The sequence below is a fragment of the Necator americanus genome, chromosome X (genome assembly GCF_031761385.1).
Source record: "Necator americanus strain Aroian chromosome X, whole genome shotgun sequence".
In the NCBI taxonomy this organism is placed as follows: domain Eukaryota; kingdom Metazoa; phylum Nematoda; class Chromadorea; order Rhabditida; family Ancylostomatidae; genus Necator; species Necator americanus.
Window position 1 is genome coordinate 14330124 of NC_087376.1, and position 16034 is coordinate 14346157.

General features: G+C 43.8%; 8 protein-coding genes across 12 annotated transcripts in view; 6 read left to right on the forward strand and 2 right to left on the reverse strand.

The window, feature by feature from the left end:
• The window catches only part of RB195_023047 (uncharacterized protein), a gene marked incomplete at both ends in the record, with an annotated part of 51588 nt that extends 49248 nt beyond the window's left edge, over positions 1 to 2340 (forward strand). Inside the window, one exon of the mRNA XM_064210349.1 lies at positions 2202 to 2340. Coding sequence (XP_064066231.1) covers positions 2202 to 2340 — 139 coding nt within the window. The remainder of the gene's footprint in view (positions 1 to 2201) is intronic.
• RB195_023048 (uncharacterized protein) lies at positions 222 to 620 on the reverse strand (the record flags this gene model as incomplete). The annotated part of the gene is made up of 1 exon (XM_064210353.1): positions 222 to 620. One exon carries the CDS (start codon positions 618 to 620, stop codon positions 222 to 224), a length of 399 nt encoding a protein of 132 aa, XP_064066234.1.
• Positions 2203 to 3130, forward strand: RB195_023049 (uncharacterized protein; the record flags this gene model as incomplete). Of its 2 annotated transcripts, XM_064210355.1 has the most annotated exons (3): positions 2203 to 2285; positions 2341 to 2781; positions 2935 to 3130. In XM_064210355.1, 3 exons carry the CDS (start codon positions 2203 to 2205, stop codon positions 3128 to 3130), a joined length of 720 nt encoding a protein of 239 aa, XP_064066235.1. The 2 variants fall into 2 exon arrangements, with proteins under 2 accessions (XP_064066235.1, XP_064066236.1); XM_064210354.1 differs by lacking the exons at positions 2203 to 2285; positions 2935 to 3130 and having other exon boundaries at positions 2387 to 2785.
• Positions 3131 to 3365: 235 nt separating this feature from the next.
• On the forward strand, positions 3366 to 4622 carry RB195_023050 (uncharacterized protein; the record flags this gene model as incomplete). Its single annotated transcript, XM_064210356.1, has 1 exon — positions 3366 to 4622. One exon carries the CDS (start codon positions 3366 to 3368, stop codon positions 4620 to 4622), a length of 1257 nt encoding a protein of 418 aa, XP_064066237.1.
• A 19-nt stretch (positions 4623 to 4641) lies between these two features.
• RB195_023051 (uncharacterized protein) lies at positions 4642 to 5022 on the forward strand (the record flags this gene model as incomplete). Its single annotated transcript, XM_064210357.1, has 1 exon — positions 4642 to 5022. The coding sequence occupies one exon, from the start codon at positions 4642 to 4644 to the stop codon at positions 5020 to 5022; it is 381 nt and encodes a 126-aa protein (XP_064066238.1).
• A 115-nt stretch (positions 5023 to 5137) lies between these two features.
• Positions 5138 to 5578, reverse strand: RB195_023052 (uncharacterized protein; the record flags this gene model as incomplete). The annotated part of the gene is made up of 1 exon (XM_064210358.1): positions 5138 to 5578. The coding sequence occupies one exon, from the start codon at positions 5576 to 5578 to the stop codon at positions 5138 to 5140; it is 441 nt and encodes a 146-aa protein (XP_064066239.1).
• Positions 5579 to 7210: 1632 nt separating this feature from the next.
• RB195_023053 (uncharacterized protein) lies at positions 7211 to 11705 on the forward strand (the record flags this gene model as incomplete). 4 transcript variants are annotated; one of them, XM_064210361.1, is made up of 11 exons in its annotated part: positions 7211 to 7402; positions 8923 to 8966; positions 9022 to 9106; positions 9164 to 9227; positions 9314 to 9423; positions 9486 to 9641; positions 9701 to 9832; positions 9893 to 9999; positions 10047 to 10137; positions 10197 to 10353; positions 11602 to 11705. In XM_064210361.1, 11 exons carry the CDS (start codon positions 7211 to 7213, stop codon positions 11703 to 11705), a joined length of 1242 nt encoding a protein of 413 aa, XP_064066240.1. The 4 variants fall into 4 exon arrangements, with proteins under 4 accessions (XP_064066240.1, XP_064066241.1, XP_064066242.1 ...); XM_064210360.1 differs by having other exon boundaries at positions 9486 to 9584; XM_013437105.2 differs by lacking the exons at positions 7211 to 7402; positions 8923 to 8966; positions 9022 to 9106; positions 9164 to 9227; positions 11602 to 11705 and adding an exon at positions 10400 to 10521 and having other exon boundaries at positions 9406 to 9423.
• A 2446-nt stretch (positions 11706 to 14151) lies between these two features.
• RB195_023054 (uncharacterized protein) lies at positions 14152 to 15629 on the forward strand (the record flags this gene model as incomplete). Its single annotated transcript, XM_064210362.1, has 3 exons — positions 14152 to 14332; positions 14394 to 14501; positions 15448 to 15629. 3 exons carry the CDS (start codon positions 14152 to 14154, stop codon positions 15627 to 15629), a joined length of 471 nt encoding a protein of 156 aa, XP_064066243.1.
• Between the last annotated feature and the right edge of the window lie 405 nt (positions 15630 to 16034).

Consider the following 16034-nt stretch of genomic DNA (forward strand, 5'->3'; position numbering starts at 1 on the left):
AATCTACGCTACTGCGAAATTTTCGGCAGATAGTTTCCGAACACACTAATACTATCAAAGTAAGATGTGAAACCAGTTCCATCGTTTAAAATAAAGTTATTCTTTTGGTACTAACTAAAGTAGTAATTCATTTAAACAAATTGATTTGGATTTCGTTTTTGGCAAGGATGTTGGAGCGTAAGCGACGAAGATTGTCAAAGCTGGTTTTGGACCACATCTTTTCATCCGCAGACGTCCGATTCGGGTCGTAAGTTGTTCGGAAGTGTCGATGTTCTTTGCCATACTCGTGTTGACGAGGGCGCCAACTCCACCAACACCTCTTCTGTCAGTTCTTCTCCTATTTTATATACAGCGTTGAGAGGGTGACGTCGTCTCGTCTCTTTCAGTCCGATGACGTCATACTTGATCTTCTTGACTTGCATCATCAGATCTTCGATGGCCGCTTCCGATGCAAGCGTACGTGCGTTATAAGTACAGATTGCCTTCCTAGTCCTTCTCCGTTTCGGCAGCCTATATGACTCCTGCAACCCCGCCCTACCTGGCGCTACCGTACCAGGCTTTCCTCCGGAATCAGGAGACTCTTTTCTATCACTGTGTTTTGCATAAAATTTAAAACACATGGGCAGGTTCAAGCCTCTAGTCCCATGAGTTTCTGGGAGAACTTCCGTTCTCCCGTAGTGGACATGTGGAGCTTATTTGTTGGAGGCGACTCCAAACCGCCTCCCTTGCACCTCCAAGTCATTTGATTGCTAGCGTTTTTGGCCGGACCGACGTGGGAGTTACAAGGATGTCATGAGCCAGTCCTGGCTCAACAGCATAAATTCGATAATCGGAGCCAGTGCTCTGACCACCCTTCACTTTTGAACGGTTGGAGAAGGGACCTCCTTCACTTTTAAACGGTTGGTGAAAATACCTCCTTCACTTTTGAACGGTTGGCGAAAGGACCCCCTCCACTTAAGCTGCACCCCATGGGCTAAACCCCTTCACCTGAGGAGGATCCGGCTTCTCCCTATCGCACCTATGCTCAGCAGAAACAGGCACTCCATATCCTGAATCCACCCGAGTCTCTGGGCAAGCACAAGGTCGCCTTTGGTCCGCGATTAGCCCCCTATCCGCCACCCAGGGACGCATCACGTAGCCTGGCGACCAACGAGTTGTGATCCCTATAGTGAGGGAGATCCGTGGTTGACAACATTAGTGCCTCGTTTTCGGAAACGACTAATCTTCTGAAAATGTGGTTTTTGAATTGAAACTGCAGTAATCGATAGTTCATCGTATTTGTGGGTGACATAGAGTGTCAGAATCGTCTATTTTTCTTTGCCTCTGTTATACATCGTTACTTCGATGTCAATCTGCACTGCAGGTGTCCATTCCATGCAGAGCACAATTTCAAACACTGAACTACTTTTTGGTACTTGCGCTAGATGCAAGAATGAGCATGCTGGCACCGAGAGAAGACATCCGCAGGTAATACCGCCGCATGTTTTTTTTTTCACATGCAATTTATCCTGGATACTTTGAGGCCTTATCTAATTCTGACATAGTCTTATTCGGGTGCATTCTGTTACAAATGTTTTGTGTGCAGGATCCCATCTGAGCGCATCTCGTGGTGTGAAAAAACTTGTGCATCGTGTCTCTTGTGAAGAAGAGTTAAGGAAGAGTGAAAGTTTGCTGCAGTTGAGTTTTATGTCGTTATTTTTCACTCTTATCATACCCTCTCCACGGATCTCCCTCACTAGAGCGATCACAGCCGGTTATTCGCGAGACTACGTGGCGCGTCCCCGGCAGACGGATAGGGGGCTAATCGCGAACCAAAAGCGACGTTGTGCTTGCCTAGAGACGCAGGTGGATTCAGGGGATGAACTCCCTGTTTCTGCTACGCCAGGACTGACTTATGACATCCTTGTATCCCGCACGTCGGTCCGGCCAAAAGCTTGCAACCAAGTGACCTGGAAGTGCAAGGGAGGCGGTTTGGAGTCATCTCCAACAAATAAGCTCCACATGTCCACTCCGGGAGAACGGAAGTTCTCTCAAAAATTCATGGGACTAGAGGCTTGCAACCTGCCCATGTGTTTTAAATTTTATGCAAAACACAGTAATAGAAAAGAGTCTCCTGATTCCGGAGGAAAGCCTGGTACTGTAGCGCCAGGTAGGACGGGGTTGCAGGAGTGATATAGGCTACCGAAACGGAAAAGGACTAGGATGGCAATCTGTATTTGTAACGCACGTACGCTTGCATCGGAAGCGGCCATCGAAGATCCGATGATGCAAGCCAAGAAGATCAAGTACGACGTCATCCTCTCAACGCCGTATGTGAAACTGGAGAAGAACTGTTCTTAGGAACATGCGACAGAGGAGGTGTTGGTGGAGTTGGCGCCCTCGGAGTATGGCAAAGAACATCGACTCTTTCGAACAACTTACGACCCGAATCGGACGTCTGCGGATGGGAAGATGTGGTCCAAAACCAGCTTTGACTATCTTCGTCGCTTACGCTCCAATATCAAGCTACGATAAAGAAGAAGTCGAAGCTTTCTATATGGACCTGGGGAAGTTCTACCGAGAAGATCATGCCTTCTACAAAGTCATAATTGGAGATTTCAATGCCATAGTTGGCCCAAGAAGAACGTCGGAGGAACTTCACATCGGGATCCACGGCCTACAATGGAACGACCAGGCAGAGAGGCTCTCCGAGTTCATCATGATGGCTAAGACCATCCGTGGGAACTCGCAATTCCAAAAGCCCTCCTCTCTACGCTGGACGTGGGAGTCACCCGGTGGAGGGTAACGTAATGAAATAGACCACATCATCGTCAATAAAAGGTTCTGCCTGGCGGACGTCGGTGTTGTACCAAAGTTCTATACGGGATCGGACCATCGCCTCCTCCGAGGAAGATTTTCCTTCACAAGGAGAGCAGAAAAAGCCGTCAAGTTCAGAGAGAGAAATCCCAGGACTACCATCAACTGGGATCTCTTCGCTATGCTAGCCGGCTTTTGGGAAGATTCCGCAATGGACAACATCGACGAGGAATATGACCGGCTCGTTGAACACCTTCACGACTGCGCGAAGAAGGCTGAGAGTTTTAAAACCACTAAGAGACGTCTGTCTCTTGAAACTCTTGAGCTGATCTGATACGCCAGCGTAGAGCAGCACGAGCCGCAGGGAACCAAGAACTCACGTCCGTGCTCGCAAGGCTTTGTAGAGAGGCGATAAAGGAAGACCTTAAAGAGAGAAGAGCAGAAGTGCTGGCTGAAGCTGCAGAGGCGGGGAAAAGCATCCGCTATGCCCGTCGAAGCTCCGCCAGTCGCAAGACAAGGATGACTGCTCTCCGGAACCCGAAGGGAACAACCATTGCATCGAGAAGGAGATGGAGGAAATCATCTACGACTTCTACTCTGATCTCTTCGACAGCCATGTCCACTTGCCTCCTCACCATCTGAGGGAAGATGGACAAGTCATTCCAGAGGTTCTCCCGTCCGAAATACGACATGCTATCATGTCGGTAAGAAATCGTACGGCACCCGGTCCCGACAGAATAAGACCAGAACACCTGAAGAGCCTTCCGCCTGTACTCATCAACACCCTTGCGAGGCTCTTTACACGTTATCTGTCGGAATGCAAGGTTCCTAAACAGTGGAAGACCAGCAAGACCGTGTTGTTGTATAAAAAGGGAGATCCACATGACATCGGCAACTATCGTCCAATCTGCCTACTGTCCGTCATCTACAAGCTCTTTACAAGAGTAATCCTTAATAGGATTGAAAAAGTCTTGGATGAAAGACAGACATGCGAGCAGGCAGGGTTTCGAAAAGGATTCAGCACGATTGACCACATTCAGACTGTTTCGGAACTCATCGAGGTATCACGAGAGTACAAGAAGCCGTTCTGTCTCACCTTCATCGACTTAAAGAAGGTCTTCGACTCATTTGAGACGGAGGCGGCCGTGGAAGCTTTGGACAACCAAGGCGTCCCTACTCAGTACATAAAGGTGCCTCGAGAGTTGTACAGTAACTTTATTTCCAGAATTTCGCCATTCTACAGGAACATCGTCATTGACGTGAAGAGGGGGGGGGGGGGTGTCCAACAGGGTGATACAATTTTCACACCCAAAATATTCACAGCCACCCTCGAGAACGCAATGCGAAAGTTGGAATGTTACTACATGGGAGTGAAGATTGATGGTCGGCAGCTACACCATTTGCGCTTTGCTGATGACGTCGTACTGATAACACCTAGCATCAGCCAAGCGGAACGAATGCTGACCGAATTCGACGAAACATGTGAATGCATTGGTCTTCAGCTGAATCTACAAAAGACGATGTTCATGCGGAACGGATGGGTCTCGGATGCCCCATTCACGTTCAACAAAACGAACATATCCGAATGCACCAGCTACGTTTATCTGGGTCGGGAACTGAACATGATGAACGACCTGACCCCCGAGCTGGGCAGAAGGAGACGAGCGGCTTGGGGAGCGTATAAGAGCATCGAGGATGTAATGAAGAAGACCAGGAACACCCGGCTCCGTGCTCACCTCTTCAACACCACCGTACTTCCTGCTTTGACCTATGCTTCGGAAACCTGGGCATTTCGCAAGCAGGAAGAAGGAGGTGAACGTCACTGAACGCGCAATTGAGAGAGTGATGCTAGGAGTGTCCCGTTTCACGCAAGTGAGGGACGCGATTCGAAATTCCTTCCTACGTCAACGATCGAAGATTAGAGACGCCGCCGCGTTTGCCAAGCAAAGTAAAATAAGGTGGGCCGGACACGTGATGCGCTTTAATGACAACCGTTGGACCAGAGCCGTGAGCGACTGGGTTCCCCGCGATATTAAGCGCACTACAGGAAGACCGCCGACCCGATGGTCAGATTTCTTCACGAAGTCCTTCAAAGAAAAATATGATGCTCTTCGTGTCCCACGCGAAAGGAGGAACCACTGGGCTACTCTAGTACGCGATCGGGACAAATGGAAGAATTACTGGCGCCCGCTCGGCCAGTTCGAAAATCAACGGGAGTCAAGGTGATCAAGGTGATATAAGGACATTTTTAGCAACATTTTTAGCAAACTTCTCCAGTATTCTTTCTGTCCACATAGGGTCTTGTGTATTCGGTATATCCTGGCCCGCCGATACCATTTGGTTAATCAACATTCCTATTTTCCCAAAAAATATATGTGCAATTCTCGGCATTGTTCTTTGCACATAGAAGATCAGTTAGTTTCTGCAAGATCTTTGCTCTATTTATAGGTTTGTTACCATATTTGTTCTTTATACTTTCAACCACCCCTTTATAATTCTGGGGAATTGATTGTATCCATTTGATGGTCATTTCCGCTCTTGCTCGAAGACTATCTTTGAGAAGAAGCATTTTCTCAACTGTTCTGAGTACTTTATTCTGATGTACCAGTGTTTCATAGACTGCCCAGAATTCTGCGAATTCTTCTTCATCTCCCCAAGGCCTAGGAAGTTTCATATGACTTGGTTTTCTGATACTTCTGATACTGATTCTACATATGAACTCTTCTTCGATCGCATCTCTGCTAGTATCAGAATGATCCTCTGAGAGCCATATTGGCGTCATCTAGGCTGAAAACTTCGTCATTACTTAGATTTGTTGCCGTTCTGGCACTTCCCGTTTATGGCGATCGATTATTTGTCCCAACTTTCTTGCAAATTTATCAGCTTGACTGGCTGCTTCTGTGGCTCTTGCTTCTAGCATATATATATACATATATATATATATATACATATATATATATATGTATATATGTATGTACACGTATATATATATATATATATATATATATATATATAATTTCATTTGTTCTTGCCATGATATCAGTGAATTTTGTTTCATTTTCAATTTCCTCGTTTCTTTTTCAAGGTTCTTTTTGTTGTCTTTTGTTCTGCAATCATTATATTCCATCTACAGTTTGTCTATCAGTGACCGCAATGAGTTTCTTTGTTCGATGGTTTTTATACTACCTTTCATAAGGTTGGTTGAGGTCAAGTATGCCTCAAACATTTCCTCATCGGACTCATTTGGGCTGCACTCTTCTTTGTAGAGTGAAAATTCCTCCAAAAGTAGCTGGAGAGTCTTGGAGCTATGATCCGTAGGTTTTCTATGTAAAACCAAAAATATCTTTCACGATGTTGCACAGGTATGGGCTTGCTGTGGGGCTTGCTGCACTTTTGCGGCACTTTATTTGGCCGATGCACTGTGCGCGTGAGTTGGATTACTCACGATAATTTGAGATTTTATGCCGAAGAAAGGAAACGGTGGTTCAGTGGTAATGTTTATCAAAAGAAGAGCAATGAAGTTAAGAGCACAGAATAATTGCAGGCCTGCTCGTGCTAGTACAAAAGCAACATTTGCTAAAAGCGCGCTGCCGTCTCACTATATGGTCGGAAAGAAGGGGACAGGGTGGGAACAAACATTACAAATTAACAGTTGTCGTGTTCCGAAGTCGGAACACAACGCGACTGCTCGTGTAGGTACACTTGTGCCTTGAGTCGTTTTGACCCGACTATACATTTGCGTAAAGAGGTAACAAATACTACTATGATAATACTTATATCCCAATAATCCATTCCTAACCGTGGTCGGCAGTGGTTCATAATGGACACAAAAGAGCGAGGTAGACGAAAACAGACAACACTCAGAAAGTCCTCGATCCAAGCGGCAACGAGAACTGACTCTCTCTGCACTTTTTTAATCCTAAAATAGCAGAATCATACAAACTTAGAACTTCGACATTAGTGAATGCTAAATCCGACAGTAGTCTCAGACTTTACAGAAGAAGGAATTCTTCCCATACAATTCATATTATCCTAACGTGCCAAACAGCAGTAGTCTGTGCACCGTGAACGGCGTAATACCGTGCACATGCTATCCGTCCAGGAGTATCGAATATCATATTCAAATAACTGCTGTTCAAACTTGTGAAATAGCTTAGGTGATTTCTTTATCCTATTTAATGGTTGTTATCCTTTCTAACTTAGTGCCATGTAGGTGTCCGCTATTCGTTATCGTGGAGTCTTTCTAGATGTTTTCGTTGTGTTGCATGGTTGTAATTCCTCGTTTACGGTCGTCGAACAGGTGCTGAGACTGTCATTCACGCATTCCTTAGTTTTGCATTTGGTCTTTTAAAAAAAGAACTGTCGTTCTAGTGGTTTTGTTCCAAATGGCTGTTCATTAAACCAATACAATAGAATGGGTAGGCACAAGCGAGACAAGAGAAGATCTCAGTCGGAATTCATCGAAGGAGACGATGATGAAGCTGGAAAGCACTTACGTTGCGCACAGAGTACGCTAGAACTGTATTCGAAGAGAAGGTCTGCAAAAAACGATGAGGCGATTTCTGCTACTTCCGATGTTCTGCCTATTCCTCTGCTAACACGTGTGGTATGCATATAAGAATATAAAATGTTAGCAATCTTCTCAACTAGCGTAACTGGCGTTATAGCCTTCTCTTACAGCAATTTCCAAATTTCCAACATCCAAATTTACTCTGTTACACTAACCAATATGTAAATGTTCACATATGCAATAATTTTGGCTTTAGGAATTTCAGGCAAAGAAAAAATGGGGAAAATGTAGTTTGGGGGGCACTCACTGGCGCTTTTATTTCTCGACGCTGTAGCTAACTTTTTTTCTGGTAGTAACTTTAGCTTATATGTCATAGATCCTCTAGAACTAATGCTTAAGTCTTAGGGCCGCATCTGATTTAATTCCAGAAATAAGGGCGGTAGTGAGGGATCCCCACTCAACTACACTTTATCCGAGATGTTGATCTCCGTCCTTGATTTTGTTCCATTGTTGAACGTGAAATCAGTAGTTGCAGTGGACATACTCATCAAGAATGGGCCTCTGTTTTTCTTTACGTTTGTAAGTAATGTAGTTACAGGAGTTCCGCTGCTCGAAAGCCCTGCGCTGCCGCCTGCGTCTGTGTTGGTGAACAACTCAGTTCTTTTTCCTACGACCTTTTTTATTCGGATACCAGCAAAGAATGCATCAGCTGCAAATTGAGAGGGACATACTGTTGTCTTAACTTCACACATTTTCAGAGCTCCCATTGGGTACTAATTTAATCGCACATCTGAAGTCATTGCCGAAATCCCTAGCTAAGAGCTCACAAAATTTACTCTGTTGATATCGTTCCTTTCTCTTTGAAGACGACACCTTTTGAGTATGAATCTATCGATGCTAGTGACGCTTCCTCAACGTCGCAGCATGCCTAGCTGGGCTAGCTAATCCTGGTTGCCGGAACGCACATTGCGCTTACACACGAATAAAGGCGTTTCCTCGTTTTTCGAGCTGCCTCGAACGAGTGCAAAAATGCATATGTACATACTTCTTGTTATTGTTATACATTAACTATTCGTTTTTTGTGTGTAGAATTACGGGGAGAGTCAGCATCAATCTGCAGTCACTACAAGCCAATAATCCATCACGGGCTTATTTTGATTCGGAGGCTGCGTTGTGGCGCAACATTAGAGCGCGAAAAGTTCTAGACAGTTTGGAGACGTTGTGTACATCACCCTTTCTTTCTATTCCACAAATCTTGGTAATGTTAGTGAGCGACGCGTTGGCAACCAGTTTCTTTTCACTATTCTCCTCGATTACGGCGGAGGAACATGTAGCGAGCTGTGGTCGGGGCTACCTGCCCATTAACTCTGTGCAACAAAACATCCTGTTGTGGGTATGATGGATAAGATTATTGTCACGATGCTCTGGTCTGCCACAACACGCTTTTCCTCTGCTTTATACGCTCTTCCTCATCACTGGCAATTCGAAGGTGCATCACTGTTTTGAGAAATTCACGCCGACCATAACTGTTGGAGGACGCCACTTTTCACTTGGTCACGATAGTTGGGAAGAAGTGATGATTATTTGAATTACATTGTAGAAGCAAACTTTTGCAGAACAAACTAAATGCCGTTAAAGAAGCTGGTATAGAGGACTCGAGGTATTTTTCTTACTGTTTTCTTTGGTGGGAGACATTAAACTGGTTCTCGTTATAGCCCATGTATAGTACTGGCTAGAAGCGAAATAACAGAAAAAGTTTCCGACGAAAACATGCATTTTCAAGATTCACGTGAACATCTCGTAAGGTTTTTAGCTCTTCTTAATTTTTTTTCATGTGTAAAGGAAGATAATATCCAGAGGGACCTGAGCGCTCGGGCGTTGAATGGAATGAACGCACTCGATTTTCGTGATAGGATGCTCTGTGGGTCAAGTATTTTCATACCCAGGTTATTCTGATGTGGACAATATACGTGTGTAGCTGTGGTGCAGCTTTTTAAAAATGTTCAGCTTCTCTTCGTACATACAAGGCTATGTCAGCTTTGGATTGTGGTAGCCGGCCAGTTTTCCAGCCATTTCTGCGTCGTAATCTTCTTTACCTCATGGCCTTTGCGGATAGGGTATCCTGTCTTTCATGTTCATCTTCCTTACAATCAGATTAGTCTTGTTACATCTTCTCTAGGTTGTTCCCACTTACACATTTGGTGAGGATGAACCGCCGTTATTGTGGCCATGGAAACCAGTGTACAATATTCCTCGACGCGCTATAGCCGATCGTCGGGTGCGGCTGAACGAAATTATAGAAGTGTTGCTCTCTCGTAATTCCATTGAAGAGAAAGTACTTATCGTGCTTCATATTGCTGTTAAAGTAAATGCTGAATGTAGTTGTTATTTCAGGTTCGAGAACTCAGTGATGTTCGTAGTTTTCAATTTTCTGTCGGAGCTCTAGCAGCTTTTAAGAGAACGATGGATGTAAAAATTTTACATCACTGCTTGGCTTATCGGAAGTTTCTCAGAGCTCGTGGCATGGTAGTTCTCTTTTTGTTCTTTTGTTTCATTACTACATTGGGTATCATCATCATTTTCCAGTCCGTTCCGTTTCCAAGAAAAAGAGTTGAATCCTCAATTGGTAATATTGTTGACAATCGTATTTACCATTCTCTTCTTTCTGAAGATTCTGCGACTTTGTCGTTCAGGTAACTTTTCGTTGTATTGTTTGATCTATGTGTAACACTTACTCTAGGATGGTATTCCATAATTTCCTTGAAGGAGAGCGTCTAGCAAAAGTACAGGTTTATATTGTCCAACAAAGGGGAAAATCGTTTGGGAAGGTTGTAAGTGACTTAACAGCATTGTCGTACTCTATGAACGAATTCTGATGACAGCTATTCAGGAACGCCTTCCGTCTGCTACATTTACAGTTTCTGTGAATGCTCCCATGCAGCCGGTTGCAATCGATCTACCAGCAATATTTAGTGATTCACCTCTGCGAGTTTACGTAATTGTACGTGTAGATGTGACGAATAACTTGAAGGGTGTTCGTGTGGATGGTATGTTTGGTTTTTCAATTTTCGGATGCAAAACAGTCCACTTCAGCCATAGATAGGGACTGTGTTTGCAAACCTTTTTTCACCATTGCCGAATTTGTATCAGATTCAAAGAACGAGATTGCTTTGTTTGGTACTCAAAGATGGTTACCATGTTATTGGCTGTCATGAGATTCTCAGAAGTAGTCGTGTACTACATCTTTCATGTTTTTTGTTAGGCATAAACCTAGGTAGATCACGTGTGAAACAATCCTCTTAGCAAGCGTTTCGGTTAAACTCTTCTCCTCTGCGAGAGCAATTTTCTATCCACTCTTCACTGTGGGTGACAAGTTTCATTCTGAAGTCTCTCCATAGCTAGATTTTAGTTTTAAACTGAAACGAAGCTGCGCTACTTTGCCATCGTGTATTTCATTTAGGTTTAATGCACTTGGTAGTAGTTTTTTTTTTCACAGAGAGGGAAAAGGCAACAACGAATCATATTTGAAAAAGCAGTAATTTTTTCATATGCGCCATTTGCAACTTCAGAATGTACGGTGCATTTGCAGTCGTCATAAACTGAACGACTGCTTATGCTAGAGTGATTCATTATCTATCGAAAACGACCGCAACGCAGGTTGTGCTAATAGCTCGCTATCGATATTTTTCGGCTAAACTGTGTGAGAGCTTTTAAGAGGGGAACGTTGTAGAGCATTTAAACATTTAGGGAGTTGATTTATTTTGACTTAGAGGCAGCGTATCACAAAACACAAAATGTTGGGTCCCTGTGGGCAAATATAGAGACCAGAGTGTAAATAGAACGTAACCCTGCTCAATTCCCCTTAATCCTGACAGACGGCATTTCTTCTTACGAGTTACGTTAGAACGCGAACCTTGTGCACGCGCCGCATCACGAAGGGCGATCAAAGATTAATGTGTTTTCTTCACCAGCCTATTTTGGTAAAAGCAATTAATAGAGTGCTGATGGATCTGGGACATGTACAAGGGCGCGTTCTAACATAGCTTGTAAGAGTTAAGGCTTTTTCCACGCCGTCTTCCACCACGTTTAGAGAAAATAGAACGGGGCCACACTCATAGGCGTAATCTGCACCCCAAGCTCTATATTTTGTCGTAAAAACTCCAACGCCGTCAGTTTACGATACGCACGCTTCCCTTAAGTGGCAGACGGATGTCACAGCGCAACGCGGTTACCCGCATTTTTGCTGAATTGTACCGTCCTTGAGCAAATTTGAGCCCATCCTGTTCGATCTTCAGCTAGAGCTTCCAAAGAGTCTATCCGTCTGTTGCTATTCCATAATCTTCGAAACGTTATGTTTCGTCTGGACTATCAGCGTCAAATGCCTTCACGTCTTCTTTAACCACTTCCTTTCAGAACTTTCCTTTATTGCCAGATGGTTGTTTCCTGTTTGAACCCGGCAAACTCCTCGGAACTCGTTGAACAAGTCTGGGAGCATCCTGAGGGCAACCTGGACGACACGTTCGGAGACCCTTTTATGATATGACCAAGGAGACGATAAACGTTTTCTGTAACTAATTTAGGGAGTGGAGAAGATCTGTGACCACTTTAAGGAGTGGAGAGCACGAGCGCTTTCCACGAGTCAGTCTCCGGTACACCCTATTCACTCGGAGAGCGGTCAAGAGGTACCCGTATGATGTACCGCCGCGCACCCAGGAGGCTAATGAGCGTCGTTAATTGCACCTCGCATCTCCTGGTACCGTCATCATCGCTACAGTAGCCTGATTGCTCCTCTTGTGCTACGTCTCCCTGACGCCCCGCCTACGCCTCTCCGCCCATTTCGCAGCGTCTGCTGCTCTTACGGCGAGTTTTTTTCGCTGCGTCTGCAGCTCTTGTGATGCGCTTTTAGAATCAAACGAAAAGGAAAGTGCCTGATATTAGATGTTCTTTGAAACTACATAAAGTATGCTTGTAAGTTAATATGAAAGAATGAAAGAGTTTTGTACAAGTGATATGCCATTTAGAAATGTGAGTGAAAATGACATTATCCTGTATTGACTTGTTAGGTGAAAATATCCTATTTTGACTTGTTAGGTGGAAACCACTCATCCATCTTTGGGAATGCAAGAGATGTTTCGGAGAATGTCCCACTGCTCGATGGAATGCAATATTTTTTTTTTACTTTCTTCCGCTTTCTAGGAATTTCTTTTCGTTTGTTTAGCTGAGTAGATGCTGTTGGCATCCAACGACTAACGATTCGCGAATAATGTCGTACATTGTACCTAAAGGTATATCTCGAATATACAAAGGTCTCTGTTTGCCACTAATACACCTAACCTGTCATTTTGATTTTACGCAGAGAATAGATAGAAATGAAACAATGAAACGCTGTTGAAAGAAGTTTAAGGAATCATACAAAGTTTTTTTTTTGTTGTATAAAACGTCCAAGCAAGTGCTGAAATAGTTGACATGTGGTCTATATAAATATATCTAGGTAAAGTTTTGAAAATGTAAACTATAGGAAGGAGTTTTAAAAAATGTATACAAAGTAATAAGCGCATAAAGCTGCTGTGCGAGTAGCTGCTGCAGTTGAAAGTTGAACACGAATTCCTTGAATTGCATCGTGACAAACATATACTTATGCACTGCGAGTTTATATAGAAGAGTTAGGGCGTGAAATGTGTGAAATTATGTGTGAAAATATATGCATGTTATTCTTTTCCCTGTACCATCTTTTTAAGATGATTTTTTCGTATGTGAAATAGCACTGGATAGACGGATCTACTTCTCTTTTATTTCCAATAATATGCACTTAGTTTACTATATCCGTACATCAGAATTTGCTGCACCAATCCGTTTTTCACTCCCCTTCCTTCAAAATTCGCAGTATCCACCGCTTTGTCGTGGCGCGAATGTCGCGCGCGGCATTGATTAGAGAGCAATAGGGATACAGGAAGTAGGTGATCTCAGGCGGTCGCAGACGATGTCTAGGTGGTGGAGCGGCAGCCGTAATTACGCGGATGCGCTCGGTGCTGAGGGAGGACAGGAGCGGTCAGCCGGTTTGCACGGGTACCTCTTGTCTCGCACCCTATTCACTCCTGCGCAAAAATCTCGGCTATGTCGTGTCAATGGACAGAAGCACTAGTATTTGCAGCACTCTAAACACTTTTATTCCCATGCAGTCAAGCTTGCCGTATACGTTGCTCATGCGTCCGATCTCCACGATGATTAATCATTAATCAGAGACACGGGTATCAGCATTCGCTGAGCACGAATACATAATATATTTTGAAGAAAAAGATTGATTTTACTGATTTATTTGTCAACAGATTTGTTACTGTTTGTTGTACTAGAAACATTACCTATTCAAATATAACGCATTTGCTTTGAATAGCGGTTAGCTAAAGTCACGGTCAGTATTTTGAACAACTTAGGACTGCCACTGACTTGAAGGACCCTATTTTTGTCCCCTCAAGGCTTTGCATAGGTAAACAAACATTTATAAATCCGCAGTGATTACGGATCCCAATTGGATTCTTTTGCCAGAAACTTTTATTTCTGGCGTCTAAATGCATGTTTTGAACGAAGACCGAACAATTCTTCGAGTTGTTATTCTTATGAAAGGAAATTGTTAAAAGACAATGAAACTACTAAAACCAGAAAAGTTTTGTCTGTTATCAGGTTGAAAGGAAAATTTTGAAACACAGTGGTGGTGGTGTTTCTGGGTTTTCCCAAGTGCTCTGTAAACTTTCGTGGGTGGTATATAAGAAGGGTGGGCTGTGCTACTCCAATCAGCTTTCCAAACAATGGCGTATGGGTTGCACTTGATCCAAAAAACCGAACATCAGATGCAAGTGCGGGGGGACATCTGCACCGTTCATCTCTCGTGGCACAAAAATGACGATTGCGGTGTGTTGTTACTGGCGACGAAAAGTGGATCTGCTACGTCAACTGTACGGGCAAACGGCAATGGCTCGGAGTCGGCTAAACTGGAGTTTGAACAGCTCGATTTGATACCATGGGAAAAAGGTGAAGTTGTCGTGTATCTGAAATTGTGAGGTCATCATACGTTGAGATGTTCTGCTTGTAGGATCGACGTTGACATGTGCTGCCTATTGTCAGTTGTTCGGTACGGTTGCAGAAAAAAACCTTGCGGAAAACATCGCCATGTCTTTCTGCTCTCCGACAACGCGCGTCAGTATGTCTCTTCACTCACATGTCAGAAGATTCTCAAACTTGGCTAGTCCGCAATCGCCCATCCGTCGTGCTCGCTAGACCTGTCCCCAACTAATTTTCACCTTTCTCGGTCGCTCACCCTTCACCTAGACAACAAAAAGGAGAAGAAGGACCTCAAATCCGACATCCAAAAATTTTCCACTAGGAATCCTTTGATTTCTTCAAACGTGGTACCTATCAGTTACCCGGACGTTGACATATTGTTGTTGACTCTAATGGTTAATTTGTTAATGATCTTTAGATAAATGAAGAATAAAAATAAATTTTAAAATTGGGCTATGGGATGTTTCAAAACTTTCCTTCCAACCTAATAGTTGTCGTTTTTTTAGTGTTTGTAGTTTAAAAATGAAATTCGAAAAAGGAAATGTCTCCTTCGCCCGTAGATAGCTCAAATAAGGTTGGTTAAGTTTTGAATAAGTAGACAGGGAGCCAAAACAAATCTATTTAAACGGAAGTGTCAAGTGTATAATGGTTTTATATTCCACACTGCTGCCTAACCCTTTCCGAATGGAGGCATTCCTCACATTGGACTCATAAGTCCATGCGATTGGTAAATGAAATGTTTAGGACTGTTTAGAGAGGAGGAAAAGTGCTCCGAGTAATATTTAATTGGTGTTTCATACCTCATATTTCTACTCAATACTTGAAACAGGTAATTATATCATCGTTCAAGATGTCACGTACCCTACCTCTGCTTTTTTAAGGCAGTGTCTCTCAAAAATTGACGGTGTTGAGATCTTTCCACGAACAGATAAAGGTAGGGGACAGTTCACGAATATGAGCGTAATCACTTTTATGCTCGTGAACTACAGCCTAATGCCTTTCTATCCGTTTAGAGATCTCAACATAGTTTATTTCATGGTACGCTGTCTTTAAGAAAGAATTCTCGCTGGAATTCAGGTCTTCAGGCCGTCTTCTCCGCACCAATGGAGTACCAGGAAAGCTTGTTCGCTTGCTTGATGACATGAATCAACGGACAACTACTGCAGTTGGAACGCCAGGCGGATGTACGACACCGTTTGAGGTGGTAACCGGAGTAAGACAAGGGGCAGTGGCAGGAGTCTTCCTGTTCAATTTTGCCACATTATGACGACATTATGCGAAGAACGGTAGATCAGTAGTGTCCTGCCGATATCATTTTAGCACCATCAGGACGCCCCTTGACCGATCTCGAGTACGCTGACGATGTTGTTATATTCGCGGAAAACGATACGAAACTTTAACATTTTGTCAATCTTGTATCGAAGCTGGCTGCAGCCTATGGATTATGTCTACGCCCTGATAGAAGCAATCAGATGTGGATCTCTTCGAGACCTCAGGTTGGACGGACAACCGATCGAACTCTTCGATGAGTTTTGTTACCTGGGCTGTACGTTGAAGAACAACGGCACCTACGAGAGAGATGTCCAGCAAAGATGCGCTAAGGCCACTTCTGCATTTAACTCCTTAACAAAATGCCTGTGATCGACCCTTATCACCAACGAAGTCAAGCTGC